At 36.3% G+C, this 15,100-nt stretch overlaps 1 protein-coding gene across 1 annotated transcript; it reads right to left on the bottom strand.

Annotated features, from left to right (window-relative positions):
* Positions 1 to 956: 956 nt before the first annotated feature.
* On the bottom strand, positions 957 to 1,919 carry LOC115951378 (calcium load-activated calcium channel-like). Its single transcript, XM_031068595.1, has one exon. The coding sequence runs from the start codon at positions 1,785 to 1,787 to the stop codon at positions 1,176 to 1,178; it is 612 nt and encodes a 203-aa protein (XP_030924455.1). The 5' UTR covers positions 1,788 to 1,919; the 3' UTR covers positions 957 to 1,175.
* Between the last annotated feature and the right edge of the window lie 13,181 nt (positions 1,920 to 15,100).

Genomic DNA, 15,100 nt, shown 5'->3' with positions numbered 1-15,100 from the left:
CTAGTAGCAAAAGTCAGTAACATATATTTCAATACTCATTTCTAAGTAAATAACAGCATATTAAGTAAATGATCTTCTAGAACCATTTTCCATTACCAATCAACATGAGCTTCACGTCTTATACATCAGACTTTCTCTATCTTTGATATGTTTCAAGATAACTACATGCTCATTTTATGAGCTTCTAATTCTTAGATGGCAACACAACATAGCAATTAATGTTTTAAATTTTCAATCTTTTGCAACAACATCTGAACAACATAACATTGCAATTTATCAACCTTACATGGCAAAATCCAATCTAAGAAAAATTTAAACAATGTAGGAATACTAAGTAGGAAGTTTAAAGAGCCGACATAAAATTTATAAGCTTTCCATAAATCTCACTCTTAGCATAACTCAACTTAAAGAAATTAATAACAAAAGCCAATGTATTTTAATGAGACACCAAATAATCCTAACATTATTGTTTTTCAATAATTATAGTATAAATTTATGAGGAAATGTTGCTTAAGTTGATTCGGTCATATGCAAAGGAGAGAGATTAATGCATTGGTAAGAAAGAGTGAGTTGATTCAAGTTGAGGAAACTTAAAAAAGTAAAGGAAAACCAAAAATAACATTAGTAGTTTCAATTAAATAGAATGGAAGAAAAGAAATATAAATTTTACTTTAATCTAATTTAGGTATATATGTGTATGAAGCTCCTCTTAAAGACTTGAACTCCGGTCTATGCCTCCCACCTCACAAGAACTTTGAAGAACTTTGTACCTATGAAGTGACCATCACAGCAAAAGTGCACAGTAGCTAAAAATATTCGTAATAATTAAAGTACAATGAAATGCTTACTTGAAAATTGAAATAATGAATAAATGCTAAAGAAGCTTTAATTAGTTTTAGTAATAACACCTCTTAACCTCACATAAATGAGACTACCAAATGGCACAAGCATTGCAATAATCCACAGTAAAAGACATTGAATTTTCCATTCAAAGAGCAAATCAATAAGCTTAAAAACAAAAACTAATTAGGAAGTGGCACCAATTATTTTCAGGTCAAGGAATTTCAAATCCAAGCCGAATATTCATAAACAAAAAATCAGTTCCTTTTAGGCATTCCACATGACCTAAAAATTATAAAAACAAATAGGGGACTAGATTCGCAAACCAGATGAGATCAATTGGTCTTGGGATCAGGCATGGGGAAGAGGCCGGACGAGGCGCCACGTGGCGGAGCGAACCCTAAGAATTTCTGCAAATTGGTGCGAATGCTAATCGAGCAAAGAAAGTACAAAAATGGCATCGAACAATCGGTGACATCGTCGCCGTGTAAACCTCTATGGCTCATCTTCATGACAATCCCGAAGGGCTTGAACGGTAATTTCGCCACAACCTTGCCTTCAAACAGCGAGTTGAGGAGCCCAAAAACGACGAAGAGAACAAGCGCGACGACGGCACCGGACTTGAACTTGAAGAGAGAAAGGTCGCGGCTGGATTCCTTGAGACTGGTCTCGACGCGATCGATCTTCTTGGTCTTGGATTTCTTGTTGCTGATTTTGACTTTTGCGACGGAGGAGGAGGAAGAATTTGGGGTTTCGGTTTTCATGGTCTCGAGTTTTTTGGCGGCTTTGTCGATTGAAGAGCGGAGGGATTTGTAGGAGTTGGTGCGGTAGATGAGGAGCCAGGAGATGGCCTCGCAGACTATGGCGGTGCAGAATGAGATGCCCACCACTGTTAGGCTGTCTGAGTATTTGTATGACGAGAAATTGAAGAGTTGAGATGTCGCCATGTTTCCAAGCTTGCTTGGTAATGGCGATGAGATGTATTTGTGTTTGTGTTTGTGTTTGTGACAGATCTGAGTTTTGTTTACAGGTAATGAAAACTATCTTTGCATAGGATGTGTAAGTCAAAATGAACTCTATCTTCGGATTACGGCTTGGAATCTCATCTTATTCTCATGTCGTTTTGGGTATTTTTTTTTTTTTAGCTTGAGATTGGTGTCGTCTTGGGGTTCAACAAACAATCCTCACCATTAATCAAACTTACAAGGGCAACTAATCCCACCAGGATAATCAAGGGGCTTTTCACTCATAATGGGCTAAGAAATTTATTAAAACTAGAGATTATGATTAGTGTAACCTAATTTTTATTTAGAGAAAATTATTAGGTACTCCTAGAATACCATAAATGCATACTTCCTCATCTCACATGAATAATGGATATCACCATGAATTTAATGGTGTGACTCACCATTCATGTGAGAGAAGGGAGTACGCATTTATGGTACTCTGGGAGTACACAATAATTTCCCTTTATTTAGAGCAATACTAAATACCATTTTTTGTTAAAGATTAATTACTATTTATTGTAAAAAAAAAAAAATTAATTACTATTCTTTATCATTTTAATAATTATGAAAAATATTATGAAATTTGTTGTTTTTAGCCTTTTTGTGAAAGTCTCAAATTGACAATACAATCCAACTACTAGGATCTTAATAAGCTAGATTAGAATTTACAACTTTCCCTTTTTGATGTTGTTGAGGAGGAAATTGATGCCTTTGAATAAGATGTTGGGAAACCAAACCAAAACTCGACTGTGGACTCTCGAGATGACGTTCAAAGGCTTTTGGTGTGATGACAAGCCTACCCAAGCAAGGAAACAAAGGTTGCATTCAACAAAACAGCAACAAAAACCTAATGAAAAATACTTTATGATAGTTAGTACATTAATGGTCTTGTTCTAATAGTTCGAGGGAAATAAATTCTCCAGTGGGAAGGGTGAAGTTACATTTAAGTCCAAAAGATAGATTGTCCAACGGTAGGGATGGAATTACACGGTCCAATAATCAATAATTAGATAAATTTAGGAAAAATTTTAGGTCCTTATGTGTCTCATTCAAGAGGAATTTATTGTGCTTTTAGCTATCATTACATTAATGTGAGGGAAGAGTTTAATTGTTAAAAATACATCGTATCCTTCAATAGTAAAGTAAAAAGTAAAAATTAAAGGTTCCCTAGGAGGAAAAAAGGGAGAATTAATTGGCATGGTGTGAAGGGAGAGAAAGATCACAGCTCAGTGCAGCAAGTATTTAAACTAAGACTTCGGTGAATATGTGCTTATAAGGTATGGACAAGCTGAATATGGGCTGTTCTTGAGTGAGTGAGACAGGATTGATGTTGAGATTAAAGTTTTTTATGAGTAGTGGGTTATTTATAACTAGTTAGAAGACGTTTATGAGCTGTGATAGTGTAAAGGGGGGAGAAGAATATCTGAGATTAGATGGGTGTAGGTTAAAGGTGATGGGTGGTGAGCTAAAAGAGAGTTGAACCAGCAGCAAAAATGGCCCATGAATCTCAAAGTCTCAGAGGGGTGGCTAGGTTGTCTTTCTGGTTAGTTGCTTGTGTTTTTATAATGGAGCTTCAGGGAAGCATTAATTGACAACAATCCAAAAAACATATGACTACTCAGAGGTGACGAATCAAGGTCATGCTTTCCTGGGATTTTTGATCAGAAGTAGGAAAATCTATTTTAGGGGCTGCCTTGCTTCTTTGGGTAATGATGGAATTTTAGAGTGTTTTGCATTAAATGCCAAGATTTGGGACTGTGCTTAATTATTATGATTGAGGTGTGTACCAAGAGCGAATCCTAATGCTGCAACTGAGATTCGGACCCTTGAGAAGTAAGATTTAACACCCCCAAGCTAGGTGTCAAGCTCTAGTCTACTTCAGGGGATTCCGCTGGAGATCTCTTTATGCCCTCCAAACCACATGTTTTCAATTTTTCCCCTTTAGAATTCATGGGCTTGGCACATGAATAATGTCTTTGAACGTTTTCAACTTTTATAGCATCAATTTGTTTGAAGTTTGGATAATTTGGTTTTTAGCTTCCCTTCCGTTGGAGGTGCAATCTTGAGAAAAATGGAGTTCCATCATTCTTTAGACTTCAACTGACATGACAACCCTCAGGCACTGTTCACGTTAGGTAGAGGATGGCAGAAAACTGATGGGACAACATTTTTAGGGTACCTTTTTTTTATACCTAATTTTATTTGAGTTTCACCTATTTATACCGCTAATAAGTTATTGGGTTTTTTCAAATATTTTTTGCTCTATTATTATGTTAATCACAAATGTTTCATATCTTATTATCTAAAATTGGGTTATGATATAAAACATCACAAAAAAGCCCAATTCTCGTTGACAATATCAAAGCCCAGTTCTCGCTAGCAATATTTAAAAGCCCAAGCTAACTACTTGGCACTATTCTATCAAAAGGCCAAGGTTATTAATACTTGGCAAAATACTATATCATAATTATTTCACTTAAAGGTCCAATGATCAACAATGTTTTAAGTTCTTAAACCTATTACTACAATTTTACAAGCCTATAAAATCTATCTTATAAAATTCATGGTATCCATTTATGTTACGTGACACTATTCATTTTTCTAAAACCCATGGCAAACATACATCAAGCCCATGGAGAATTATGAATTTGTGTTACTAATATAAAAACCAGTGGAAAGTTATGATTTATTTTAAACCCATAATATTTATTTATTTCATACCTTATTATAAACCCATGGTAAGTATTTATGTTACGTAACACTATTCATTTTTCCAAAATTCATAGCAAACATATATCAAGCCATGGAGAATTATGAATTTGTGTTACTAATATAAAAGCCCATGGAAAGTTACCATTATTTATTTTGGACCTATGACATCTATTTACTTCAACCATAATATAAACCCATGGAATTTATATAAGAACTAATGGTCACTATTTATCTTACATCACAACATTCATAATATTTATTACTAAAACTCATGGTAATTATTCATCCTACATGACCATTATGATTATCTATAGAGAAACTATACAAGTTGTTATTTAAAGCCCATAAAAATTAATACCCAAAATCTGTCATTTCATAAAAGCTTATGGATTCATTTTGATAGGCTACAAACTGAATGACCCTTTGTGATAGAAATTAATTAATTAATTAGCCAAGTTATTAATTAATCAATTTATCATGCAAATGCGTGGTAGTACAAAAAAATCACCAATAAACTAAATATGCAGCGGAAAATGAATAACACGGTGATTTGTTTACGAATGAGAAAAAACTAACGGCAAAAACCCCACCGGGTGATTTTTAGGTTACCACTCCCGAAACTCCACTATTATCACAACAAGTAGTTACAAGTAAAGGAATCCCAAGTACCTTACCAACCTACAGTTGAACCCTTACCCTAATACCCAATTGGATTTGTTCTGCAGTGACAGTTCTCCTTTTTGATGCACGACTCCCAAGTACGTGACTAACCAATTTGATGCGCGGATCCTAGTACGCGGCTTACTCCTTTGCATGAATCCAAGTATATGACTAACTCCATAGCAACCCTTTGATTATTGTAGTTGATTTGTAGCAGCTTCACATAGAAACACCAATAAGATCTTCAATGTTAGTGCAAGAGACTTTGCTTGCTCCTAGTACGCGGCTTACTCCTTTGCATGAATCCAAGTACGTGACTAACTCCATAGCAACCCTTTGATTATTGTAGTTGATTTGTAACAGCTTCACATAGAAACACCAATAAGATCTTCAATGTTAGTGCAAGAAACTTTGCTTGGTTACAGAACCCAAAGGCGTACAAGAAACGCAGCAAGAACTCTTTCTTCTGTAAAAGAAGGCTAGGGTTTCAAAAAGAAAACCTTATGAAACTCTCTAGGGTTATGTTTTTCTTTTTTCACCTCCTTTAAATAGGAGTTTAATGGGCTCTCCTATTCCAAATAGGTTTACACAAACTTTGGGCTTTCCTAGTCCTATAAGGATTATACAAACCCATAAACAAATAACCTTTTAGAATAAAATGTTTCTGGCTATAATTTGAAAACTCGTAAGCTCGATCGATCGAGGCATCTGTCGAGCTTTAATGAATCTCGACAGATCGAACTTCTATCGAAAAGGTATCGAGACCTGCAGATTGCACTTTTCTTGAACAGTTCTTGAGTAGTCTTCATGTCTTCAATTTAACCACTTGTAATGATCATCTTGAACCTACTTAGATTTACCAAAATACAAGTAAAGTGCGTTTTGTCAAAAGATATGCCAATTACATAAAAATATGTCCCCAACAATCTCCCCCTTTGGCAATCCGTGACAAAACCACAAGAGTACATTGAATGTCCTAGAATACATTCTACTCAAAATTACAGAATAAATAAGCCTAGTCTAAAAGATTTGAACCTTGGAAGTTGCTGCAAGAAGAAGGTTTGGAACCTTGACTTGGCTTTAACTTATCTTTCCTGAAAGACACTAAACAAAACACATTAAGGTACCATGTGGAAAATAATGATAAGTTAAATAAACAAGAAACATGTGTATAAAGAGAGAAAAGAAACAACACATGTGAGATAAAGAGTGAAACACATACATCATCATCAAATATAGAATCAACACATGATGTATGTAAATGGTTACAAAACCAAAAGATACACAACACTAAAAAAAATATATCAATATCAATGTGTATCAAATTAACTCTCCCCCTAAGTTAGTTACAAGAAAAAATTTCTTCCTTTTAACATGAAGTTCTCCCTCTAAGTTTATTACTCCCACTGAGGAATGACATTCAATTCTCAAATTTCTCCCCATTTTTGACACGATTGTCAAAGGGCATAAGAAGCCAAAAGACATGACAGGAGATAGACAGAAAAATGACAAAGAGGGAACGAGGAGAACATGGAACCATAGACCTACAATAAAAGAAAAACAAGATGCTATGGACACAAAGAAAAAAAATGCAAAACAAAAAAAAATGAAATGTATGCAAGGGGATCGAGAGGTGTCGAGAGAACAGAACTTTGACAGATGCAAGTGTTGAAAAGGTATCGAGGAACAAACCAAAGACACAAGAACAGAATCTCAATCGATCGACCAGGTGTCGAGAAGCTATCGAGGATGCAGAACCATTCTCGATCGATCCACCGGGTATTAAGAAGCTATCGCGATTGCGATTAGAAAAAGCTGAAGAAGCTCGACAGACAGCAAGGTATCGAGGAGGTATTGAGGAGGTGTCGAGCCAGCATTTAAAAATAGTTTTTCGAGATGTGAAAAACACAGACATGAATGCAATCCAACAAGCAACTCAACCAATGATCCACTCAACATATTAAGCTCTCAAAATCACCACTCAATAATAATTTTAAGCACATGAATCTTCAAAAACACACACACACACACACACACTAAACAAGTCCAACCAATTTTATATTTCAAAAACAAGTTAAGACAGTCTAATGAGCATACATAAACACATGTAAAACCTTGTGATGGCCAAATCACATTGTACCTGCACATGTATGAAGAATAGCAAAGAATATTGCGTGTTGTGTGTGAAAAATATTGCAAGATTACATATGTGTATACATGTTATGATGATTTGAGATATGAGAAAATTACTTTAACTCACACACAATCATAACTGCTTGATGGGGACTATCACCTTTGAGGTACATCCTATAACTCCCACATCTCCTAGAATACACGCTTGCAATCATATTTAAAGTATTTTTGTTCTTTTTGCTTTTGATTTTTCTTTGTATATATTTCTTTTAAGCATATCATGCATGGGCATATTAGAGAGAGAAAATAAATACCAAATGATAATTGACATTCCAATTTTGTTATGCCTAAGCATACAAATGTCATTGACACTGTACTTTTGCTATGCCGAAGCATACATGTGTCATATTTTGATTGGCGAGCAATAGTGGTGAGATGGTTATTAATGTCTTTTTCTTAGGATTTTTTAGTCATTCTCATCAAAAAGAGTGATACGAGTGTAAAGTTCAAGAGACTACTTAATCTTACTCATCACAAACACGAGCCACAAAGCTCATTTGCTTAGTTGTGCATAGAGATGCTCATCTAAGTTACAAATGATACAAAATTTAGAAAACTTTGTTTCAATGACCATCTAAGGTACATAAGTACCAATGTACACAAAACACACACTGTTTTTGTATTTTTCTGATTTTTCAATTTTATTTTTATTTTTATTTTTTATTTTTATATGAAAAACAAAATAAAACAAAACTGAAAACTAACCAAACAAAAACAAACAAACACATAAAAGCATGAAAGAAAGATGCATATGCATGAAGGTATGATAGAAGGGTGCAGATGCATGCAAGTATAATTCCAAAAGCAGATAAGAAATTAAGCAAAGAGAGTCCCACTTTAGATAGAAAGAATTAAAGTAAAGGAAAAACAGAAAGACAATTAAGTCTTAAGATCCTTTATCACCCACACAGCACGAGTCTTTGGCCGTGAAGATGAAAAGGCACGTGTCCTAGTATGACTACAAAAGGACATAGAGGAATTAGAATTCCCCTGAAATTGGGTCAAAAAACTCAAAACTTTTAATAACTCACCAAAAATAGGTATAGAGCTTTTAGACAAAGGATGAGACCTATTGGACACCCGCTTATGAGGAAACAACTTGAAACAATTAGGACGAGTATGACCGGAAGCACCACAATGGTGACAAACATGAGTAGTTTTCGAAATACTATGCTTCCTAGAAGGAGGTCTAACCTTAGAGGTTGACAAAGACCTTAATTTAGGACAATTTTGCCTAATATGACCAATAATATGACAATGATGACAAGTGGGGACAAATTCATAATTTTTATTCAACCTAGGAGGAGTTTTAGACATAGGTTTAGAAATTTCAGCGTTAACATCAGATTGTTTACCTTTGTCTATCTTAGCAATATTAGCCTTCAACTCTTCATTATTCCTTTTAAATGGGGGAATATAAAAATCTTTTTCTTTTGAGTTAGGCTTAGCAACAAGTTTGGCACTAGTTAATTTTTCAACTTTAGTTTTAAATTCAACTAGTTGCTCTTCCAAACTATTAATTTTGTCCACCTGAGATGAAATTTGATTTTTAAAATTTTCATTCAAATTATTGACTTCATCCAATTTTGTAATCAAATCATCTTTTTCAAGCTTGACCTTTTTAAATTTAGCTTTTAATTTTGTAGAACATTCAAGAGATTTCATACAAAAATTATAAAGCTTGCAATAGGCATCTTGAATATCATCATCATCATTCAACATAAGATTATGCAAATCAAAACAATCAAGAGTTTCCATGACAACAGGGTTCAATGGATCACACAACAAAGATTAAAACCTAATCAGAGTGTGCCTGCTCTAATACCACTTGATAGGCCATAAACTGAATAACCCCTTGTGATAGAAATTAATTAATTAATTAGCCAAGTTATTAATTAATCAATTTATCATGCAAACGCGTGGTAGCACAAACAAATCACCAATAAACTAAATATGCAGCAGAAAATAAATAACACAGTGATTTGTTTACGAATGGGGAAAATCTAACGGCAAAAACCCCACCGGGTGATTTTCAGGTCACCACTCCCGAAACTCCACGATTATCACAGCAAGCAGTTACAAGTAAAGGAATCCCAAGTACCTTACCAACCTACAGTTAAACCCTTACCCCAATACCCAATTGGACTTGTTTTGTAGTGACAGTTCCCCTTTCTGATGCACGGCTCCCAAGTACGTGACTAACCAATTTGATGCACGGATCTTAGTACGCAGCTTACTCCTTTGCACGAATCCAAGTACATGACTAACTCTACAGCAACCATTTGATTGTTGTAGTTGATTTGTAGAAGCTTCACATAGAAACACCAATAAGATCTTTAATATTGGTGCAAGAGACTTTGCTTAGTTACAGAACCCAAAGGCGTACAAGAAACGCAGCAAGAACTCTTTCTTCTGTAAAATGAGGCTAGGGTTTCAAAAAGAAAATCTTATGAAGCTCTCTAGGGTTAAGTTTTTCTTTTTCCACCTCCTTTAAATAGGAGTTTAATGGGCTCTCCTATTCCAAATAGGTTTACACAAACCTTGGGCTTTCCTAGTCCTATAAGGATTATAAAAACCCATAAACAAATAGCCTTTTAGAATAAAACGTTTCTGGCTATAATCTGAAAACTCGTAAGCTCGATCGATCGAGGCATCTGTCGAGCAAATCTCGACAGATCGAGCTTCTATTGAGAAGGTATTGAGACCTGCAGATTGCACTTTTCTTGAATAGTTCCTGAGTAGTCTTCATGTCTTCAATTTAACCACTTGTAATGATCATCATGAACCTACTTAAATTTACCCAAATACAAGTAAAGTGCGTTTTGTCAAAAGATATGCCAATTACATAAAAATATGTCCCTAACACATTTTATTTCTACTAACAACTAAAGCCCATGAGGAGTAAAAAACCCATGGCAAAGATGCCCATTTTGTAGGCTCAAGAATCTCATGAAGTAGGAAACAAGTCCAAGCAAAGAAAGGGCCATGTGCCCCAACTAAAAGTGCTGAAATGGAGAAGAGTTCCAGCCCAAAAAGGTCCCCTAGCAAGAGGCTTGAGAGTGGGCAACCAGCCCTTGTACATTCCAAACCAAAAAGAGCAACTAGATACTCATACAAGGGAACTAAGCCTTTGGGAATGGATTAAGGGTTGTCCCATCAATTTTCTGCCACCCTCTGCCTGACGTGAACAGTGCCTAAGGACTGTCATAGCAGTTAAAGTCAAAAGGATGAAGGGACTCCATCATCTTCCTCAAGACTACACCTTCAGCGGAAGGGGAGTTGAAACCAAACTATCCAAACTTAACAAATTGATGCTATAAATGTTAAAAACGATCAAGACATGATTCATGTAACAAGCCCATGAATCCTAAAGGGGAAAATTTAGGAACATGTGGTTTGGAGGGCATAAAAGGATCTTCAGCGGAACCCCCTAGAGTAGACTAAAGCTTGACACTTGGCTTGGGGGTGTTGAATCTTACTTCTCAGGGGACCAAATCTCAGTTTGCAGCATTAAGATTCACTCTTGATACACAATAATTAAGCTCAGCCCCGAAAATCTTGGCACTTAATGCAAAAAACTCTAAAATCCCATCATTACCTAAAGAAGCAAGACAACCCCTCAAAGTGGATTTTCCTACTTCTGATAAAAAAAACTCAGGAAAGTTAAACCTTGATTTCGTCATCCCTGATGAGTCATGCATTTTTGGATTTTTGTTAATCAATACTTCTCTAAAACTCTATTATAAAGACATACACACCTCAGCCCACTGGAGAAGGAAGCCTCTCTAGAAAATTTATGTCATTGACTACACTTTGCAGAAATTCAATCCCTATTTGCTTTCTTTAAGCTACCCCAAGCTCTCTTGAGCTCACTCACAAGCTTTCTCAGCCTATAGTCACCATAACACCAACATTCATTACCTTGCTTACACCTTCCTACTCCATAAACATCCCATAACTGACCAAGACAGCCACTCCTTCTAAAACCCTTGGTTTGTTTACTACTTTGCTTGTGGTCTAGCTTTCCTCAAGCTCACCACTCATCATCTTTAGCCCACACTCATCTAATCTCAGATACTCCCTTCCCCTTTCACACAATCACAGGCCATAAATGTCTCTCAACTAGTCACAAACAGACCACAAATCTCAAAAAGCCTTAACCTCAGAGTTAACCTCATCCCATTCACTTACCAAAATCTTAGTTTAATACTTGCTACACTGAGCTGGGGATCTTTCTCTCCCTTCATTCCATCCTATTTTTCCTCTTTTATTTGTAACTATGGAGCCTTTAATCATTGTTTATTATTATGATGAAGAATATAATGTATTTATAACAATTGAAGTTTTCCCTCACAATTGATGTAATGATGGCTAAAAGTAATTTGACCAAGACACATAAGGACCCCCCAAGAGTGAACATTTTCCTAAATTTATTTAATCATTGACTGCTGGATTCTAAGTATAATTTCACTCATACCGCTGGAGATAATACCGTACCACTAGAGGACTGATTTGAACTATGACACTGTAAAAAGACTAATAATATAACAAACTAACAATACTAACGTGTTTCTTGGGCTTTATTGTTGTCTTCTTATTAGGGTGCAGCCTTTATCTCTTACTTGGGCGGACTTACACCACATCGATAGCCTTTGAGCTTTATTTCAAGGGCCCATCGTTGAGTTTCGGCTTGGCTACCCCATATTCTATTTGGGAACATCAGAAATTTTCCCCCCAACAAGCATTTGGTCCATTCTTAAGGGCTTGGTTCCCTTGTATGAGTCTCTAGTTGCTCTTTTTGGTTAGTGATGAACAAGGGTTGGTTGCCCACTCCCAATCCTTTGCCCTCTGCTGATGTTTTTTTGGACTGGGCTGGTTCTTTTGGGCCAGGTTGTGTGCATCCTACAAAATAGTCATAAAACATGTTTGCCATGGGTTTTTATCCCTCATGGACTTTTGTTAGTGAATAGTTTGGGTTTTTTCATAGATACTTGCAATGGGTCTTTGGGCAATTAGTTGTATTGTTTGAAATAATAGGACAAGTTTCAAATACTTTTGTAAATAACACTTACTATGATGAATTCCATATGGCAAATAATGTTCATGGTTTCTAATAATTTAAATGATGAGCTTGTGGGTTTGAATGTTTTACCACGAGTGTTGAAGGTATATATTATGGATGTTGTGATGCAAATGATGTCCATTTATTTCATGGGTTTATAATATGAGAACATAATCCTCAAGATAACTCTCAATGAGTTTTTTTTTTTTTATAAGATGATTGCCATGGTCCTTTTTGCCACGGTAACATTTTTCCATGATATTTTTTCTTTGCCAAGCGTTGATAATCTTGGGCTCTTTTTCTTTTTGATAAAGTAGTGCCAATGAAAATTGGGCTTTGATGTTGCCAATAAGAATTGGGTTTTGATATTGCCAATGAGAATTGAGCTTTGATATTGCAAATGTGAATTGGGCTTTGATGTTGCCAATGAGAATTGGGCTTAAGATAAACAAATTACTATGGGTTTAAACCATAGGCTTTGATTATGGATTTGAATTTCATTGATAAAATTGTTTTGCCATGGACTTGAATCATGGGCTTTTCAAATATTGTCAAGCATAAGTATTCTTGTGCTTTAAATAGAATAGGGTGTGTGTATTTGGAAGTAAATATGTGGTACTTAAATAAAATTAGGTTTAATAAAAAAGTACCCTAACATTCAGCCCCCTGAGTCACATGTGATCAAGTTATTAGTAATACTATTTTTTTTAAAAGAAAAATATTTGGATCACATGTGGGAGTTTTTTATTATTAGCGTTATTGTTGCTATTATCATTATTATTGTATACACATGCGCTTATCTATTTATTCATTTATATATATATATATATATATATATATGTCCACATATTTTGAAAACATGTCATTGTTATGCTTCATATACATTTTTATGAACATTTATTGTTGTTGTTATTGCTTAGTTATTTAGCTATTTGTTATTGTTATTGTAAGGACACAATTTTGTAACGAACCGTAACAGTGTTGGGTTCGCTCGTAAAAAGGCCCAAACAATATCATTTGTAGAGCGTGGGTTTGAAAGGCTAGGTCTTGGTCACCAGGCGGTGGGTTTTTCGTGGTGTTCACGCATGGTTAAGTTTCTTTCACCCCTGGAGTCTTTCTCCTGGAGGTGGGCTGGGAGGCTCTGGTTTTTGACCATTTTTCCCAGCCACCTCTTTAGATTACCTATTTTTCCTTTTATACTAGCCTGTGTTCACTGTCCTTCGTCCACGTATAGGGTCTACCTTTCCAAGACTGATACTTGTCCCATCAGCCCATACCCAAAGTCATTGGGGGTGGTTGTAAAAGTCGAAGAATACGGCTCTGTCAAGTGCAGCGTATTGAATGGCAGTAAGGGCAGCTTTCCCTGGATATTTTTAGATTTTCTTTCAAGCTTAGTCCTATACCGTTTTTGCCCCTCTTTCCGGTGGGACTTTGGGTTTGCCGAGGACTGAACTGTCCTCGGCTGTATCCCAAGGCTATCTTGTACTTTATATTATCGAGTTTAGACCATAGCCCTCCTCGGCTTGGGCTTTTGGGCTCCCCACGGGTAAATGGGCCTGGCCTATAAATTATTTGAGCCCTACAATAGCCCCTCAAAACCCTGCTGTCCAACCTCTTGGTTGGAAAGGGGAGTTTTGGTAATATCGAGCCTTTATTATGGCTCATTTAATTCGGCCTTTCACTAATGCTGGCGGTTCTCCATCTGCCCAGAAAATGTACCGGTCTACGAGACATTCTTTTGATTTTACTCCTGGTGCGTTCTCACTGTTTGGTTATCCAAAACGCGCCTTTAATGACTTCTATTTACGAGACTTATTTAAATTCGACGGTTTGTTTGATGAGGTGGGGAAGTGGAACGGATACATCTTTGTTTACAGATTCCTTTGGAAACCCGGACGAATTTAATACCTTCCGTTTTGCCCTTCCTATAAGAAGACAAGTAGGAGGCTACCGCTCTCATACAGAGACCCTTTTTATCTTTCGGAGATTTGAAATCCTTAGCCTCCCTTAGCGTTTACTTTACCCACTAGTTATACACTAAATCATAATACGTTCACCATAACAACGAGTAATGAAGGAACCACACCCTCCCCCGTAAACACCACGTTCCAATAAAGTTCGTAATGGCTCGGTCAGGGCAGGGATGGCGAAGACTCAAAATCTATCTCACCTTCCTTTCAGCCAAAATCCGAAGCAGGGACTCGTCACGTCAAACTTTCGGCGTGACTGAGTCGAGGACCCCCATCATCAGTACCAACCGCTCTCTCATGAGCATACCTAACATGGCACCAGTGTGTTAGGAGTCAGGACTGAGGCAGGGACCAAGTGCCCCTGCTTCTTCCTCTCTTCGTTCACTGGTGCCTCCTTTTGCCTCTCTTTCTTCTTCTTTCCACCACCAGATCCATCCTGATGCTTTTTCTTCTCCCTCTTTTGCTCATTTTTCTTTCTTTTCATCTCTTCTCTCTTCTTCTCCTCCTTTTTTTCATTCATCTCCTCCATCTTCTTCATTCATCTCCTCCATCTTCTTCTAAAGAAGGTCCTTCTCTCAATATGGGCGCCACTGAGGCAAAGTTTGGAAGGACTTTGGAGACGAGTTTAAAAAGATGTCTGGCTGTTTATTTATCTG

This window comes from Quercus lobata, chromosome 7 (assembly GCF_001633185.2).
Source record: "Quercus lobata isolate SW786 chromosome 7, ValleyOak3.0 Primary Assembly, whole genome shotgun sequence".
Taxonomy (NCBI): Eukaryota; Viridiplantae; Streptophyta; class Magnoliopsida; order Fagales; family Fagaceae; genus Quercus; species Quercus lobata.
Note: the sequence above shows the minus strand (reverse complement) of the source record. Positions and strands in the feature narration are given on the sequence as shown.

What these genes read in the sequence shown, in the direction of transcription:
- LOC115951378 (XM_031068595.1), bottom strand. Translation starts at nt 1,787, where the DNA reads ATGGCGACATCTCAACTCTTCAATTTCTCGTCATACAAATACTCAGAC.